Genomic DNA, 14,948 nt, shown 5'->3' with positions numbered 1-14,948 from the left:
CCTGGCACCCCCAGCACCTGCAGGGTGATCGCAGGATGAGAGGTTGGAGTGGGAGCTGAGTTGCTGGAAGTGACCATCAGGGTCCCCCAAGGATTTGCCAGGAAACCCACATCTCGACATTATGAGGGTAAACAGGCCTAAACTGACCACCACCTGTGCAGCCAGGAGTCAGGGGGAGTGAAGGGGGGTTCCCCATTCCCTTTTTACACCTGTCTGCCTCCCTCTTGGCCCCAGTCCTACATTCTGTCACTAAGAGCAGCTCCAGGGAAGTTTCCAGTCATTCACAACTGTGTATAAAGTACTGTGTGGCTCCCTGGGGGTGTCTGGTCTTTAGTGCTCAGTTCTGGTGGCTCCGTTAAATACAGTTCCAGTTGGGATGGGTGCAGAGCATCCTGGACTAAAGGGGCTACCTGTTCATCACACCTGAGCCCAGCACGAGTCAGATTGCTGTCAGCCTTGGCCTTACAGAAGGGGGCCCTGCAGCCCATGGATGCCCAGGGTTTGTGTGGGGCTGAGCCGAGCATGAGGTTTGCAGTTCACTGTCCCCACGGAGAGGGTCCCACCTCTACTTTGTCACCTGCCTGTGGCCCCAACCTCCCAGACACAGCTGAGAGGCTCGGCCTCTCTGCCTCACACCCCGCCACCGAGCCTTTAGAAGAGGAGTCGTGGCCCCAGGGTGACCCTGCAAGGGGCAGCTGGAGGACAGCTGGCCGAGAAGCTGCATCTGTGCACGTCCTCAGGGTTTCCCGCCCAGCCTGCCCACCCCCAGCCTCGTTCCTTTCTCTCTAGTCCTCGGGGTGTGGGGTTAAGGCTTGGCTCCGGGTGGTCAGCTCTGCCCCTCAGCGGGGTCCTAGCCAAGGTGCTCTGATCATAGTGTAACTGTTGAGTCCTGACGGGCCCTCTGGGTCCCTGCCCTACAAGGGGTGGACTGTGTTGGTGTGTTCTCCTGGGTGTACGGCACTGTGTAATTTGTGTGTGCCTGTGTGTGTCCATGTCTACATATATGTCTATGTTATTTGTGTCCCTGCATGATTGTGCAGGTTTGTGTATGTGCAACAGTGGGTGTCTCTGCATGTAGACACAGGCTTCCTATGTGCATGCGTCTGTGTGCATCTATCTGGGTGTGTGTGCATGCATGTGTACGTGTGTGTGTGTGTGCATGTGTGCATCTTTGTGTCTATGTGTGTGTGCATGTGTGTATGTGCTTGTGTGTATACATGAGTGAATCTTTGTTTCTCCCTGTGTGTATATGTGTGTGCATGTATGCATGCATGTGTGTGCAAGGGTCTGTGGATGGGTTGTATATGTGTGTGCATGTGTACATGCATGTGTGTCTGCACACGCATGTGTGCATCTGTCTGTGTGTGTGCATGTATACATGCACATGTGCATCTGCACATGCGTGTGTACATCTGTCTCCGTGTGTGTACATGCACGTGTGTGCATTCATGTGTGTGTGCATGTGTGTGTGAGTGCATGCATGCACACTTGTACTCCTTCTGTCTGGCAGAGTGAAGCTGTGGGCAGACACCTTTGGCCGGGACCTGTATGACACTGTCACCAAGTACTCGGGCTCCCTCCTGCTGCAGAAGGTCAGTGCCACCCAGGGCAGCTGGGCAGTCAGCCAGGTGGTCAGAGCCAGGGACTCCGTCCAGGTGGGGAAGCAGGATGTCTGTGCTTATGAAGGGCTTATGGGGGCCATCTAATCCAATCCCCATTTCAGATGGTGAAACTGAGGCCCAGGGAGAGGAACGATTTGCCTGAGACACAGAGCAAGCTGGTGGGATGTCAGCTCAGGGGCCAGGAAGCCAACACTGAGATGGGATCAGGGAACAAGAGATTGTGGGGGTGAGGGACCGACAGGGGAGAGGGAGTGAGTGGGCCAGATGCAGGCCCCACATTGGGGAGCAGGAAGGGGCCAGCAGAGAGCCGCCCACTCAGTGCTCCACCCTGCCTGCCACGGTGTCCTGGCTGCAGGACCCCTGGGCAGGAGCTGGCCACCACCCCCCATGAGTAGTTCACTGCTCTGTCGATTAAAGATGACCCACCAGCTTCTCACTAGACCCCTCAAGCTCCAGTCCCCCTGGCATCGCGACTTCCAGACCATCACAAAGGAGGGTGCTGCTGTCCTACTGCCCATGGCCGAGTGTCCATGTTCCCCATCTTATCCCCTCTGCAGCTTCAGATTGTTTCTTAAGCACTGCTGAAAGAAGCCTCTGGCTTTTAAGGTCATGCCTGTCCCCTCCGGCTGTCCTAGTCCTGGGCAGGTAGCAATGCCAGCTCCCCCCGACTTCCCTCACTCTCCCCACCGCCACACCAGCCCCTCAGCCAAGCAAGTTTCTTCCGATTTTCTCCTTCCTCTGACTCATGAGGGAGCTGGAGCCATGACTGTTTGGGGTAAAAGCCATGGACTTGCAGTTTGGGGAACTAAGCAACTTGTGCCCAGGTGGCTTCCCAGGGCCCAGACAGTGACTCAGTGGCCCTCTTAGCGCCCAGGCTCACTGGCCGAGGGTCAGGCAGTGCCCAGCCCTGCGGCTCATAGGCTGTGGGGGGCACAGCAAGATCTCGGGCCTCGCAGCCCCTGAGAGCCATCCCTGGAGGCAGCATGTGGAGGCCCAGCCCCTGAGCAGCTGTGTGACCTCAGTTGAGTTTCACGACCTGTCTGAGCCTCAACCTCTCCCTCTGACGGATGTGAATCAGAGGACGTCTGATAAGAGAAGTCACTTGTCATCTGCAGGAGAGGTTTTGGAGGAGACAGGGCCATCCTGGCCCTGGTGTGGACATCCAGTGGGAGGGCGGAGACTGCTAGCCATCCGGGTGGACTTCTGGGTCCCAGAAAACAGGTGTGTGTCTCCATGTGTCTCCTGAACAGAAATACAAGGACGTGGAGTCCAGTCTGAAGATCAAGGAGGTGGACGGCTTGGAGCTGGTGAGGAAGTTCTCGGAGGACATGGAGACCATGCTCCGCAGGAAAGTGGAGGCTGTCCAGGTGCTCAGCCTGGGGTCTGGGGGTCTGCCCACCCCAGACACCAAACACCCGCCCTGGGCCCTCCCACTCACATCACCTTCCACCCCATAGCTCTGTGAGCCACCAGACCCTTGTAAAGGAGGTGGGGTGGGGGCAAGGGGAGAGAGAGGAGGGCTGGGGTGGGTGCCCTGCCTTAGGGAACAGCGTCCAGGGCTGGAGGGCCAGCCCATGGTGTCAAGAAAGACCTGCATCATGATTTCAGGTTCAGTGGTGGGACGGGGTGCAGAGTGAGGGCCCAGGAGTCACCGCTGAGTGAATGGTGGGTGGGGGCAGAGGGTGGGAGGGCCATGGGGTGACTGACTGCCTGTGAAGTGAACCCCCTCCCGCCCTTCCCTGCCCTCCTCCCTTCTTCCTCCCCACCATCCCCCTTCTCCCCTCCTCCCTTTTTCCCCTCCTCCCCCTTCCCTCCAGGGTCACAGCCACAGACCCTCCATGAGGGTGCCATGGGGAATCTCCTGCAGAGCAGCACTAAATAACCTTTGCCCCGTGGAACTTCTTCATCTTGCCCTCAGCCACGAGGGTTGGGTGCAGGGCAGCAAGGATTGCTCTGCCCAGTTCACAGGAGGATAAACAGAGACCCAGAGGGTGGCAAATGATGTAAAATCCCATCTTCCTGGTAATAAATGCCCTGCTGTGTCTCTACTTCTATTTACTGCACCTTTTCTTTCCTTTATCTTTTTTCTTTTAAGCTATTTGTTTATTTATTTGGCTGCACTGGGTCTTAGTTGCAGCATGTGAGATCAAGTTCCCTGACCAGAGATCAAACCTGCAGCCCCTCCACCGGAAGCTTGGAGTCTTTACCACTGGATCACCAGGGAACTCCTCTTTGTATTTTTTAATATATTTTATTTATTTATTTATTTTTGGCTGCTCCATGAAGCATTTGGGATCTTAGTTCCCCAACTGGAGATCAGCCCCAAACCCCTTGCAGTGGAAGCGCAGTCTTAACGACTAAACCCGCAGGGAAGTCCCAATGACTTTAATTTTTAAAGCAGTGTTAGGTTGACAGCAAAATTGTGAAGAAAGCACAGAGTTCCCATTTACTCCCCTGCCCTCACAAACACAGCCTTCCCAGCTGCCAACACCCCCACCAGGTGGTACACTTGTACAATCAACAAACGGACACCGATGTGTCATTGTCACCTGAAGTCCGTAGTCTGCTTGAGGGTTCACTCTTGGGGGTGTGCATCCCAAGGGTTTGGACGAACATGTAATGACATGTACACACTGCCATAGATCACAGAGTAGTTTCACTGCCTTGCAAAGTCCTGCTCGCCCCTGGCCACGGCTGACCTCTGGGCTGTGTCCCCAGGCTTCTGTGTCTGACCTTCCCTGGAACACTGTGTAGCTTAAAGGACCCTGGGTGTCGCCTTGCAGACTGGTCTCCTGTCCTGTGACCTGCATCTGCCTTTTGGCCACTGAGACTAACGCTGCTGTGCACATTCGGTGCAGGCGCTGGTCTGAGTGTCTGTCCCTGGTTCTCGTGCGTGGATCCCTGGGAGTGGACCTTACGGGGCCCCTGGCCTCCTTTCCCCGCTCACTCTCCCCTCGTGTCCCCACCGCAGAATCTGGTGGAGGCTGCCGAGGAGGCCGACCTGAACCACGAATTCAACGAGTCCCTGGTGGTGAGTCCTCCTGCCCCACAGCCCTGGGAGTTACAACAACTAAAGTCCCAAAGCCCTTCAGGCAGGGTCCCCTGAGGACGGCACATGGGGCGAGGGTCGCCGGGAAGAGGCCCGGCATCGTCTTTCAATGCATGCAGGTATGTGTGGACCTGAGGGCTGGTTCTGAACCGCACAGGTGTATGTGAACCTGAGGGTTGGTTCTGAACCACACAGGTATGAATGAACCTGCAGGGTTGGTTCTGAACCACACAGGTGTGTATAAATGTGAGGGTTGGTTCTGAACCACATAGGTATGTATGAACCAGAGGGTTGATTCTGAACCATTCTGAGTCCTTGAGGAGCCATTTGTGGCCCAGTCCAGGGCCAGACTGCAGGCTGTCTCTTCAGAGGGAAACCCCCTGCAGGGACCCTGTTCTGGGTCCCAGGAGCCCTCCCACTCCCATTAGAGCTCAGGGTGCTGGTGGGGGCACCTCCATCTGTCCACCTCCCCTGAATCTGTGTCTGCCTGTCTGTCCCAATCCTGGCTATGTCCACACACCAAACAAAGTGGGGACTGAAGACATAATCCAGACAGTTTACTTCAAAACCTGAAGAATCAACCATCGGGTCCAACTGTTTGGAACTTGCCCCGAATCAGTGGTGGCTGGACTCCTCAGCCCATGTGGATGCCGCTCCCGTCTGACCCTCTCTCACCCCCTGTCCCTCTTGGTCACCCTAGTTCGACTATTACAACTCCGTCCTCCTCAACGAGAAGGACTCGAGCGGGGCATATGTGGAGCTGGGGGCCGAGTTCCTCCTAGAGGCCAACGCGCACTTCAGCGACCTGCTGGTGAACACGACCCTGAGCAGCGTGCAGCTGCCCACCAACGTCTACAACAAAGGTGCCCACCGGACCCCCCACTCCGGGAGCAAACAGGGCCCCCGGCTCAGGGGAGAGTGGGCGCGGGTGTGGATGGCCTCGCTGCAGGCAGCGTGCTTTCAAGTGTGTGCTTGTGTGTGCGTGTATATTCAGCAGGTGAAGACTGATTTCATCTCCTCTGCATTCCCCCAACAATCTCACCCTTCAGACCCAGATATCTTGAATGGAATCTACATGTCCGAAGCTCTGAACGCTGTCTTCGTGGAGAACTTCCAGAGAGACCCAACGCTGACCTGGCAGTACTTCGGCAGTTCCACGGGGTTCTTCCGCATCTACCCAGGTGAGGACCCGGGGAGGCGTCTCCACAGTCCTCTAGGCTCTGTGTCTGGGAGCAAGGTGACGCTGCAATCCAAGAAGCACACTTTCAAGTGATAACTGATGAAGGGATGAACCAACGATGCCGTTGGACCCCTCGGTAAATAGCCAGTCAATGCCCACCTGGACTCTGGTCCTGCAAGAAGCATGTGGGAGGTGGAGAGGAGGGCCAAACAGTTCTGACCTTCAGAAGGCTGCATCCTCGCTGGAGAAATGGGACAAAGTCCATGTTCAACAGCGGGAACGAGGTTAAACTGGCTAGCGGCCAGCCCAGCAGACAGCCGGGGAATCTCCCTGGTCTACTGACCAAACAGAAAACAGAAGTCCCTCTACAAGGTCTCCAAGAGCTCTGCCTCCTGTTACTTCTCATTTAAAAGGAGTCACCTCCATAGCTCTCACCCAGTCTTATTTTAGCCCCCTCTCCAGAAAACCTTGATATGGCCCTGTTTGGTGAGACAAGTGTTACTCCCCTAATCAATAGAAATTGTCTAGAAGACAGACAAGAAATTCAGGCAAGGCTTTAAATTTGGGGCCCTGGCTGCAGCAGTGGGGAGCAAGAACAAAACCCAGGTTCCCTTGCTGGCTCCCGCGGGCGATGAGCTGGTTCCTTTTATCAGGGTGAGGGTAGGGGTGCGTCCCAGGGTTGGGCTGGAGGGCTGCCTGTGTGGTCTGCCCACCCCTTGGTGGTGTTGAGTGCAGGGGACGTGCGCAGTGCCCAGGTTTTGTTCCCAGTTCTTCAGAAGTGGCAGTTGTGTTTTTATATCTTGTTGTCCATAATCTGCCTCAACTGCACATGTGTGCAGTTATTTTTAGTCTATAGTTGCTTTGTATTTTGTTGCTCAAGGAGACGTTTGTCCAGGTATAAGCACTTCAGCCAAGGGTCCCAGGTCCCCAGCCCCAGCCTGTCCTGAGGGTCCTGAGGATGGTTCCATGTCCCCCAGGGTTTCTCTTAGGAGGAGTACAAAACAACCTCAGAGCTCACGGCTTCCCCAGGGTGGACCCTCCTATGAAAAAATCATGTGAAAATGTTAGTTGCTCAGTTATGTTCAATTCTTTGCAACCCCTGGACTGTAGCCGCCAGGCTCCTCTGTCCATGGGATTCTCCAGGCAAGAATACTGGAGTGGGTTGCCATTCCCTTCTCCAGGGGATCTTCCCAACTCAGGGATCAAATCTGCCTGCATTGCAGGCACATTTCATCCAAGCCACCAGGGACACTGCTGTCTCACTACCCAAATCCACAACAAGTCATTGGTTCTTTTCTGTTCTCTGGCGCCTCAGTGGGCAAGTTCATCCCTCTTCTGTGGAACAGCCCTTCAAATGCTTGGAGACTCCTCCCATGTCCCTCATGCCTTCCCCAGGGTGGAATTCCTGCTGCATCAGGGCTCCCAGAGCTGTCAACTTGTCTGCAGACACAAAGCTTGCCCGTTTTTGTCCTGGGTTGTTTGCTGCTCTGTCACTGGGTTCTCTTTACAGTCTGGCTTTTTCCTTGCATTCCGTGGATTCCCTTTGCATTCTATTCACTGTGACTTTTGACCCGCAGAAGTCTTAGTGCTTCTTGGTGTCAGGGGAGTGTTTTAATGTTGTTTGCTTCTCAATATTTTTGAATTACCCTGTGAATTCTTCTTTGAACTTTTAGTAATCTAACAGTGTGTTTTGTAATTTCCCAATACATGGGGATTGTAGCTTTATCTTTTTATTATAAATTTCTGATTCAGTTGTTTGCAGCCAGAGAACATGGTGTATATGGTGCTGATTGTATGAAATTAGTTGGGAGCTAGTTTAATAGCTTGTCATCAACTGTTGTAAATATTCTACATGTGCTTGAGCAGAATATGGGTCTTTAATGGTTGGATAGAAATTCTGCTCACATCATTAGATGAAGCTTGTTAATCGTATTATTTAAATTTTCCATGCCTTTACTGATTTTATGTCTGCTTGCTCCTCATTAACCTTTATAACATGCTTTTAAAGTCTATTTCATCAGATATTCATAGAGATATTAGTGTGCTCTTGGTTGGTATATGCCTGATATCTATATATTTTCCATCCTTTTACTTCCAATCTTCTAGATCACTTTGTTTTAGCCATATCTGTTGAAAATAGCATATAGCTTTTTAATTTTTATTCAAACTGACAATCTCTTTTACTATTTGGCAAGTTAAGCACATTTTCATGTATTATATTGATATATTTGGACATGCTATAATCTTATTTTTTAGATTTCTCCCCCTTCTGTTTTTATGTTTCCTTTTTGCTTCTTCCTTTCTTTTTTAATTATTTACCTTTTTTTCATAAATTCTCCCCCTCCAATTCTTTTTTTTTTTCCTATCACTTCTGAACTTATTCCTGTTTCCATTTAGTCATTAGTCCTGAATGTGTAACAGGGATTTAGCAGGCATGTGTAAAACAAGGTTTTACAATTAAATCATATTTTACCCTCTTCTCAGTCAAAAAAGCACCTGAGAACTCTCCTGCTTACATCTCTGCCCCCACCCTGACTTCTTAATCTCCCCAAATTAGATGCCTTTACTGTTACCTGATACAAATATCTCGTGTGTGTTCCCCGGACCTTTCCAGATTCTAAGAAAGCAAGGCCATAGAAATGAACATCTCTCCTTCAAGACGTGTAGGCAAGCAGAGCTCTTTATTGAAGAGGGACTGTGTGCAGCAGGGCGAAGGCAGGAAAGGATTCCAGCTCCACGAGGACGTTCAGGGAAGGGGGTTAAAGGCCATGTTGGGGAGGGGCCTTGGGAGCCCACTCATCTCCTGCTCAGGTCTCAGATTGGTTGGCATCCAAGTGAGGTTTTGAACATCACCAGTCCAGTTTCCTCCTGGTATGCTCATGCCAGAGTCAACTTCAGCCTGCAACCATGGCCTGGCCTCTATACCTGTGGGCTGTGAGCCCTGAAGGGGGTTGTACATTGTGGGGGAAAAAAAAAAAAATATATATATATATATATATATATGAAAGGAAAAGGGGGGAAAGGAAAAGGAAAAAAAGGGAGGGAAACAAAAACAAAAATCTCATTTCACGTAGTCCGAGGTCCACGTGCTTGCAGTCAGAGGTTTCCATCTGTGGGGCAACCACTTAGGAACATCTGTCAGGCCTCGCCCGTGTCTCTCGGGGCGCTGGGAGTTCAGGAGTTTGGGGTTTCTACCTGTGAAGTGAACCCAGCTCTGGATCTGGGCAGTTGAGGGTGAGTGTCCGTCCATCAGCTGCCTCCTGCCTTGCTGCCCCCTCAGTTTATAGGGTGTGATGACTGGTCCCACACACACTGCCCACATCCCCAACTGGCCCTGCCCCAGGGGCCATCCACACACATGGAGACACAAAGATGCACACACACGTGCACACAGACACACATGCACACAGACACACACATGCACACAGACAGACACACACGCACACACACGTATACACGCACACATATGTACACACACACCCATTCACACATCCTGGCCATCCTGGGATCAGCACCCAGCCCGGGGCTCTGGGGCAGCCTCTCTGAGTGAAGCCTTCTTTTCCCCAGGCATCAAGTGGACACCGGATGAGAACGGAGTCATCACCTTCGACTGCCGGAACCGCGGCTGGTAAGCGACCCCAGGGGCCCGGCCTCTGGGGCTGGTGTCTCTGCAGCCTCCAGGTTTTGCCTAGCTCTCACCAAGGGCCTGTTCTGCACCCACCCCTGGGCCTCAGGTGTGCAGAACTAACCCAGCACAAGAGAAGAAGAGTGTTTGCATCACCCCACAGCTGCTCTGCTCCAGGACTGACCACACCTGTCCTGATGCCCGACACCTCCTTCCAGGGCCCTGAGCTGACTGCACACCCACCCTCTGCCAGATCCCGTCTCTCCCCACACCCCTCCTCTGGCAGATCTATAACCAGGTCTGGGGGGTCCGGCTCCCTCCCTTCCCACTGTCAGATCCCCCTGGAACTCAGGCTGGCCTGAACCAAAGAGGACAAGGGTCACTACCGAGACCCGACCATCCCCACCTGACATGCTCGCTCAGTGGGCACGGTCCCAACCGTTGCCCCCGCAATGGCTGCCAAACAGCTGGGTGGTTTCGGACACAAGCAAGCCTGGGCGTTGACTTGAACTTTGAGCCAGAGTCTGAACAGAAACAAGAGAGACCCAGCCAACAGTGGTTCTGACTCCGGCTATCCCACCGCAGACCTGTCCCTCCCCCTCTGCTACAGGTACATACAAGCCGCCACCTCCCCGAAGGACATCGTGATCGTAGTGGACACAAGCGGCAGCATGAAGGGGCTGCGGATGACCATCGCCAAGCACACGGTCTCCACCATCCTGGACACGCTGGGGGAGAACGACTTCGTGAACATCATCGCGGTAAACACGCCTCCCGTTCGAGAAAAACCGTCCTCCACCTGTACCAGAGTGACCTGTACTTATGGGCTTTGTCCCCTGGAGCTAGGGCCTCCCACCCAGGATGGGCTTCCAGGGGTCCACAGTTTCTGAGATCGCGTGGGAAGTGCATATGTCCATTTCTCTGAGGCAGCAGCTCTCCTTGGGCTCTCAGACTAGTCTGGGGTCTGATCAAGATGAAGGAGATTCTAAGTAGACCTCTAACTCGGCCCCACCCTGTGCCCTTGGTGGCGTCACCCTGGAAAGACCCTCCTTTCTGCAGGATGGGAGACCCCCGGGTCCCACTTCCTTCATCCCTGAATCCAGACACGTCGGGAGGGAGGGGCCCACAGTCCCCGGTCCTGATTCTCCTGAGGACCACTCCACCTGCCCCCAGAAAGGGATGAAGTGAAGGGACAGATAGACAGAAACGGAGAGAAGAGTTGGGCGACTCCTGGACTCTGTGAGCTCCAGGGGTGGACAGCACCCGGCTAGCCTCCCCAGAAGATGCCCAGGCCAGGACTTGGGAGAGAATGTTCAGAGTCAAGGCCCTGCTGTTCCCTGTACTCCCTTCCCTCTACTCAGAGAAACTGCCCAAAGCGTAAGGTCCCCAAGATCATATTACACAGGGGCCCGGGTAAGCCCACCCCTGACCCTCCGTGAGTCGTGAGTCGTGAGCTTCGTGACTGGGCCCTGACTTGCCAAACTGACCCTGTGTGTTCTGCCCTCTGCCCTTTGGCCTCTGCCCTCTGCCCTCTGCAGTATAATGACTACATCCACTACATCGAGCCTTGTTTTAAGGGGATCTTGGTCCAGGCAGATCGGGACAACCGAGAGGTGGGTGTACCCAGAGCCCCTCTGGCTTCTCCTTCCAGGGGTGGGGGTGGGCTTGCCACCCGCCACTCATGGCCTCTCAGCTTCTCCTGGAGGCTTCTGAGAAACCTCTGCTGCAGACATCCAGCTGTGAAATTAGGGGATGGGTCCTGCAGTCATGCTCTTCTGGGCAAGTAGCTCTGCACAGCCTCTGAAAGTACCACCAATGGTGAAAGTTCCCAGGCCCAGCGACCTCTTACCCTCCTCTAATTTCTTGTCTCCAACAGCACTTCAAACAGCTGGTGGACGAGTTGATGGTCAAAGGTGTGGGGGTCGTGGACCGAGCCCTCCGTGAAGCCTTCCAGATCCTGCAGCAGGTCTGATGTGTCTTGGGGAGCACAGGGCAGGGATGGGGCAGAGGAGGCAGGGAGTCACGACCACGTCTCCCCGCAGTTCCAAGAGGCCGGGCAAGGAAGCCTGTGCAACCAGGCCATCATGCTGATCACCGATGGCGCTGTGGAAGACTATGAGCCGGTGCTGGAGAAGTACAACTGGCCAGACCGCAAGGTTCCTCTCGGGGAGGGGTGTCGGGGAAGGGGGTGCCGGGGGAGTGCCTCCTCCTGCCGTGTCTGCATGCTTGGCCCATGAGACCCAGGGTGACGTTCAAACATTAGGGTGACCGCAGAGCCCCACTCGAGGGCACAGAATATGGTGGGGGTGGAATACTGTGGGCTGTGAGCCTCACCAGGCAGACCTCCACACCAGGCAGGCATCCCCCGTACCATGAGCCCAGGCCCTGGGCCCTTCCTAATTAGAAGGGCTGAAAGTGCACAGTCCAAAGCCCAGACTTAGACCCAGATGCAGCCAGGTCCCTAATGGCTGGGATTTGATGAGCCTACCGGGTCTCATCCACCAGGTCCGGGTCTTCACCTACCTGATTGGGAGGGAAGTGAGTTTTGCTGACCGCTTGAAGTGGATCGCCTGCAACAACAAAGGTGGGTGATGCCATGTGAGCCAGAGTGTCTGGGGCCTCTCCTGAGCACAGGTGCTGAGCCAGGGCTCTGGTGCAGAACCCAAAGCGGAGGTGACTGCATCCACCCGCTTCCTCCTCAGACAATCAAGATGGGTGCCGATTGCTCCTTGCAGGGCTCTCACCCCACGACACACCCCCTAAGACGCACCCAGAAGTCAGGACTTCGGGTCTGCAGAAGCGGGGGCCGTGTCTTCAAATGAGGTTTTACCCAAACTGCCACACAGAAAACCAGGCAGATGGGGGACCGACACTTCAATGTTGGTGCTCTCTGGTGTCCGGCCTCCATTCCAGCTGCTGCAGATGAAGCCCATGGGCTCGGTTCTGCTCCAGACTCAGGGCACAGGCCATCGCTTTCTGTAGAACAAGGCTCTGTGTATAGCAGCCCTCATCTCTTTCTGGCAAGAACCCGATACTCAGGCTTCATGGTGTTGACTCAGGCCCCTCGACCCCAGCAGGATGTCCGAGCACCTGCTCTGGACGGTCCCAGCCCTGGGAAATGGACGTGGTCAGGATGGCAGGGATGGCCCTGACTCTGTCCAGAAGACAGGGAGGTGGGGTGGGGAGACACACACGTGAGCCGTCAGTGAGGGGACGATCTGAACTGAGCTGTGGGCAGAGGGGCACAGGCTGCCCAAAGTGTGGGTGAGGGGCAGCCCTCCTGCATCTGGGGGGTCAGGGCAGGCCTCCTGAAGGATGTGTGTCTAAGGTGAGACATAAAGAAGTGGTAGGCGTGAGTCAGATGCGCAGAGCGAGGAAGGGCATCAGAGTGTCTGAGACAAGAGGCGTCCTGGAAGTAAAAGCGGCCCAGCTCCCCAGAGCTGGGGAGAGCGTCCTGTGGGTGATGGTGTGCAGACACGTGCTAGACCAGTCACAGCCTGTACGGCATTTGCCTCAGCTGTAGCCCCTTCCCCATGACTGACGGGGACTGTGGTTAGAGAAAGGCGGAGGGAGGCTCTCTGCAAATAGACTTGAGGGGTGGGATGGGGGGCAGGCGGTGAGGAGTTCCAATATAAAATCAAAAATTAAATTTTGAAAAATGCTATATACTTGAAACTAACACAGCCTATCCCTTTTCCAGTGGATCTTCCCGACCCAGGAATCAAACCGGGGTCTCCCACATTGCAGGCAGATTCTTTACCAACTGAGCTATCAGGGAAGACATAAATCAACTAGACTCCAATAGAAAATAAAAAATTAAAATATGCAGGACAGAGCTGCCTGCCATGGGGTTCACTCCTGCAGGACAGCCCTTCAGGGGGTGAGGGGCAGGCTTGTGCCCTGAGTTGAGGCCCTGCTGCTCCCAGGGCAACTCTAGATCTTGAGGGGGTGGGGGTTCTCCCAAGTCCAGGCAGGGCCAGGCCTTCATGTCCTGGCAGCACCACTGCCCCAGGAGAGGGCGGCCTCGGGAGAAGCAGCGCCCAGTGCCTGACCCAGGGCAGCTCCCAGCCAAGAGCTGTCAGCAGCTGGGGGCGTGCTCCTCGCGTCCACGGCCACCCTCTCCCCCACCAGGCTACTACACGCAGATCTCCACACTGGCGGATGCCCAGGAGAACGTGATGGAATACCTGCATGTGCTCAGCCGGCCCATGGTCATCAACCACGACCACGACATCACCTGGACCGAAGCCTACATAGATAGCAAGGTGGGGCCCCAGGGAGCAAGCGGGGGCTCCTGGGTTGGGGAGGGGTGGGCAGAGCACCTCCTGGGGAGGCATTGTGGAGTGACCTCCCCACCAGGGGCGTCCCCCATTGGACAGAGACTTTAGCCCCAGACTGTCCCTCCTCCATGGTCCTTGCCTGCCTCCCTGTCCTCTCCCACCCACTCCAGGAAGAAAGGGGACTGACCAGTGGTTCAGACACTGCAGCTTAACCCAGCATCCTCCCTTGGACCACGGTACCCAGTGAGACTCTTGTAGGTCCCTCCCATGTAGGGCCAGACTTGTCAGGTAGACGGTCAGATGAAGTGTCTAGGAAAGGGACAGTCCTGATGCTCCTCAAATCCCATCACAAACACAGACCGCCATGTCAGGTTGGGATTAAGAGAGACCTGGGAACGGTGGCTTCCATAGGAGGGACATGTGTTTCCCTCTCCCATACAAGAAGCCTGGAGGTGGACGACGAGCTCCTTGGCCCCTCCCGCTGCCCCCTCCCCTGCCATCCTGGGGTCCACCTTGTGTAAGCGGCTACCAGGGCTCAGAATGGTGGCAGCCACATTCAAGGCTTCCGGTGGAGGAGGGAAGGGGCGCACACCCCACCTCTAAGGGAAATGTCCACAGAGTCTTACCGGACACTTAACCTGGCATCTCAGTGGCCAGAACTTGTGCCCCGGTGGCTCCTCGGCGTGGCTTCTTGCTGTCTGAGCCTTTGTTCCTGGGCTCGTGCACGGATGGACCTGTCCTGTGGGTGTGCCTGCCTCCTTGGCGTGGCCGAGACAAGAGGCCTGGGTGAACGGGTTCAGGGCAGGACCATGGGCTCAGGGCTCTGAGACCCGCCCTGACTCAGGGCTTTGCTTGCTGTGGTGTCTGCCCCAGCTCCCCTCCAGCCCCTTCCCCTCCGGCCTTTCTGCCAACTCTCCTCCTCATTCAGAGAAGGAAAGCCTCTTTGCGGGCAGTCATGGTGACTTGGGTCCCCATCTGCAGACTCTGTCCTATCGCCCGCCCCCCTGACAGTTCTCCACCCGCAGGCACAGAGCCTGGCGCTGCTGACCACCGTGGCCATGCCTGTCTTCAGCAAGAAGAATGAGACGGTGAGTGGCTGCTCATGAGCAGCTGCCCAGGTTAGAGCTGGGGCTGCCGGCCAGCTTCTTTAGACCCGGGGTTCTTGACACGGGCTCAGGGTCACCATGGTCAG

The 14,948-nt window shown here is 55.1% G+C and overlaps 1 protein-coding gene across 1 annotated transcript in view; it reads left to right on the top strand.

The window, feature by feature from the left end:
• The window catches only part of CACNA2D4 (calcium channel, voltage-dependent, alpha 2/delta subunit 4), a 79,244-nt gene that overhangs the window by 11,093 nt on the left and 53,203 nt on the right, over positions 1-14,948 (top strand). The window contains exons 6-18 of the mRNA XM_010845215.1: positions 1,511-1,592; positions 2,873-2,989; positions 4,594-4,653; positions 5,372-5,534; positions 5,721-5,852; positions 9,419-9,479; positions 10,087-10,237; positions 11,015-11,089; positions 11,353-11,442; positions 11,519-11,632; positions 11,982-12,060; positions 13,608-13,756; positions 14,782-14,844. Coding sequence (XP_010843517.1) covers positions 1,511-1,592; positions 2,873-2,989; positions 4,594-4,653; positions 5,372-5,534; positions 5,721-5,852; positions 9,419-9,479; positions 10,087-10,237; positions 11,015-11,089; positions 11,353-11,442; positions 11,519-11,632; positions 11,982-12,060; positions 13,608-13,756; positions 14,782-14,844 — 1,336 coding nt within the window. The remainder of the gene's footprint in view (positions 1-1,510; positions 1,593-2,872; positions 2,990-4,593; positions 4,654-5,371; positions 5,535-5,720; positions 5,853-9,418; positions 9,480-10,086; positions 10,238-11,014; positions 11,090-11,352; positions 11,443-11,518; positions 11,633-11,981; positions 12,061-13,607; positions 13,757-14,781; positions 14,845-14,948) is intronic.

This window comes from Bison bison, unplaced genomic scaffold, assembly GCF_000754665.1.
Source record: "Bison bison bison isolate TAMUID 2011002044 unplaced genomic scaffold, Bison_UMD1.0 scf7180017864213, whole genome shotgun sequence".
Lineage (NCBI taxonomy): Eukaryota > Metazoa > Chordata > Mammalia > Artiodactyla > Bovidae > Bison > Bison bison.
Note: the sequence above shows the minus strand (reverse complement) of the source record. Positions and strands in the feature narration are given on the sequence as shown.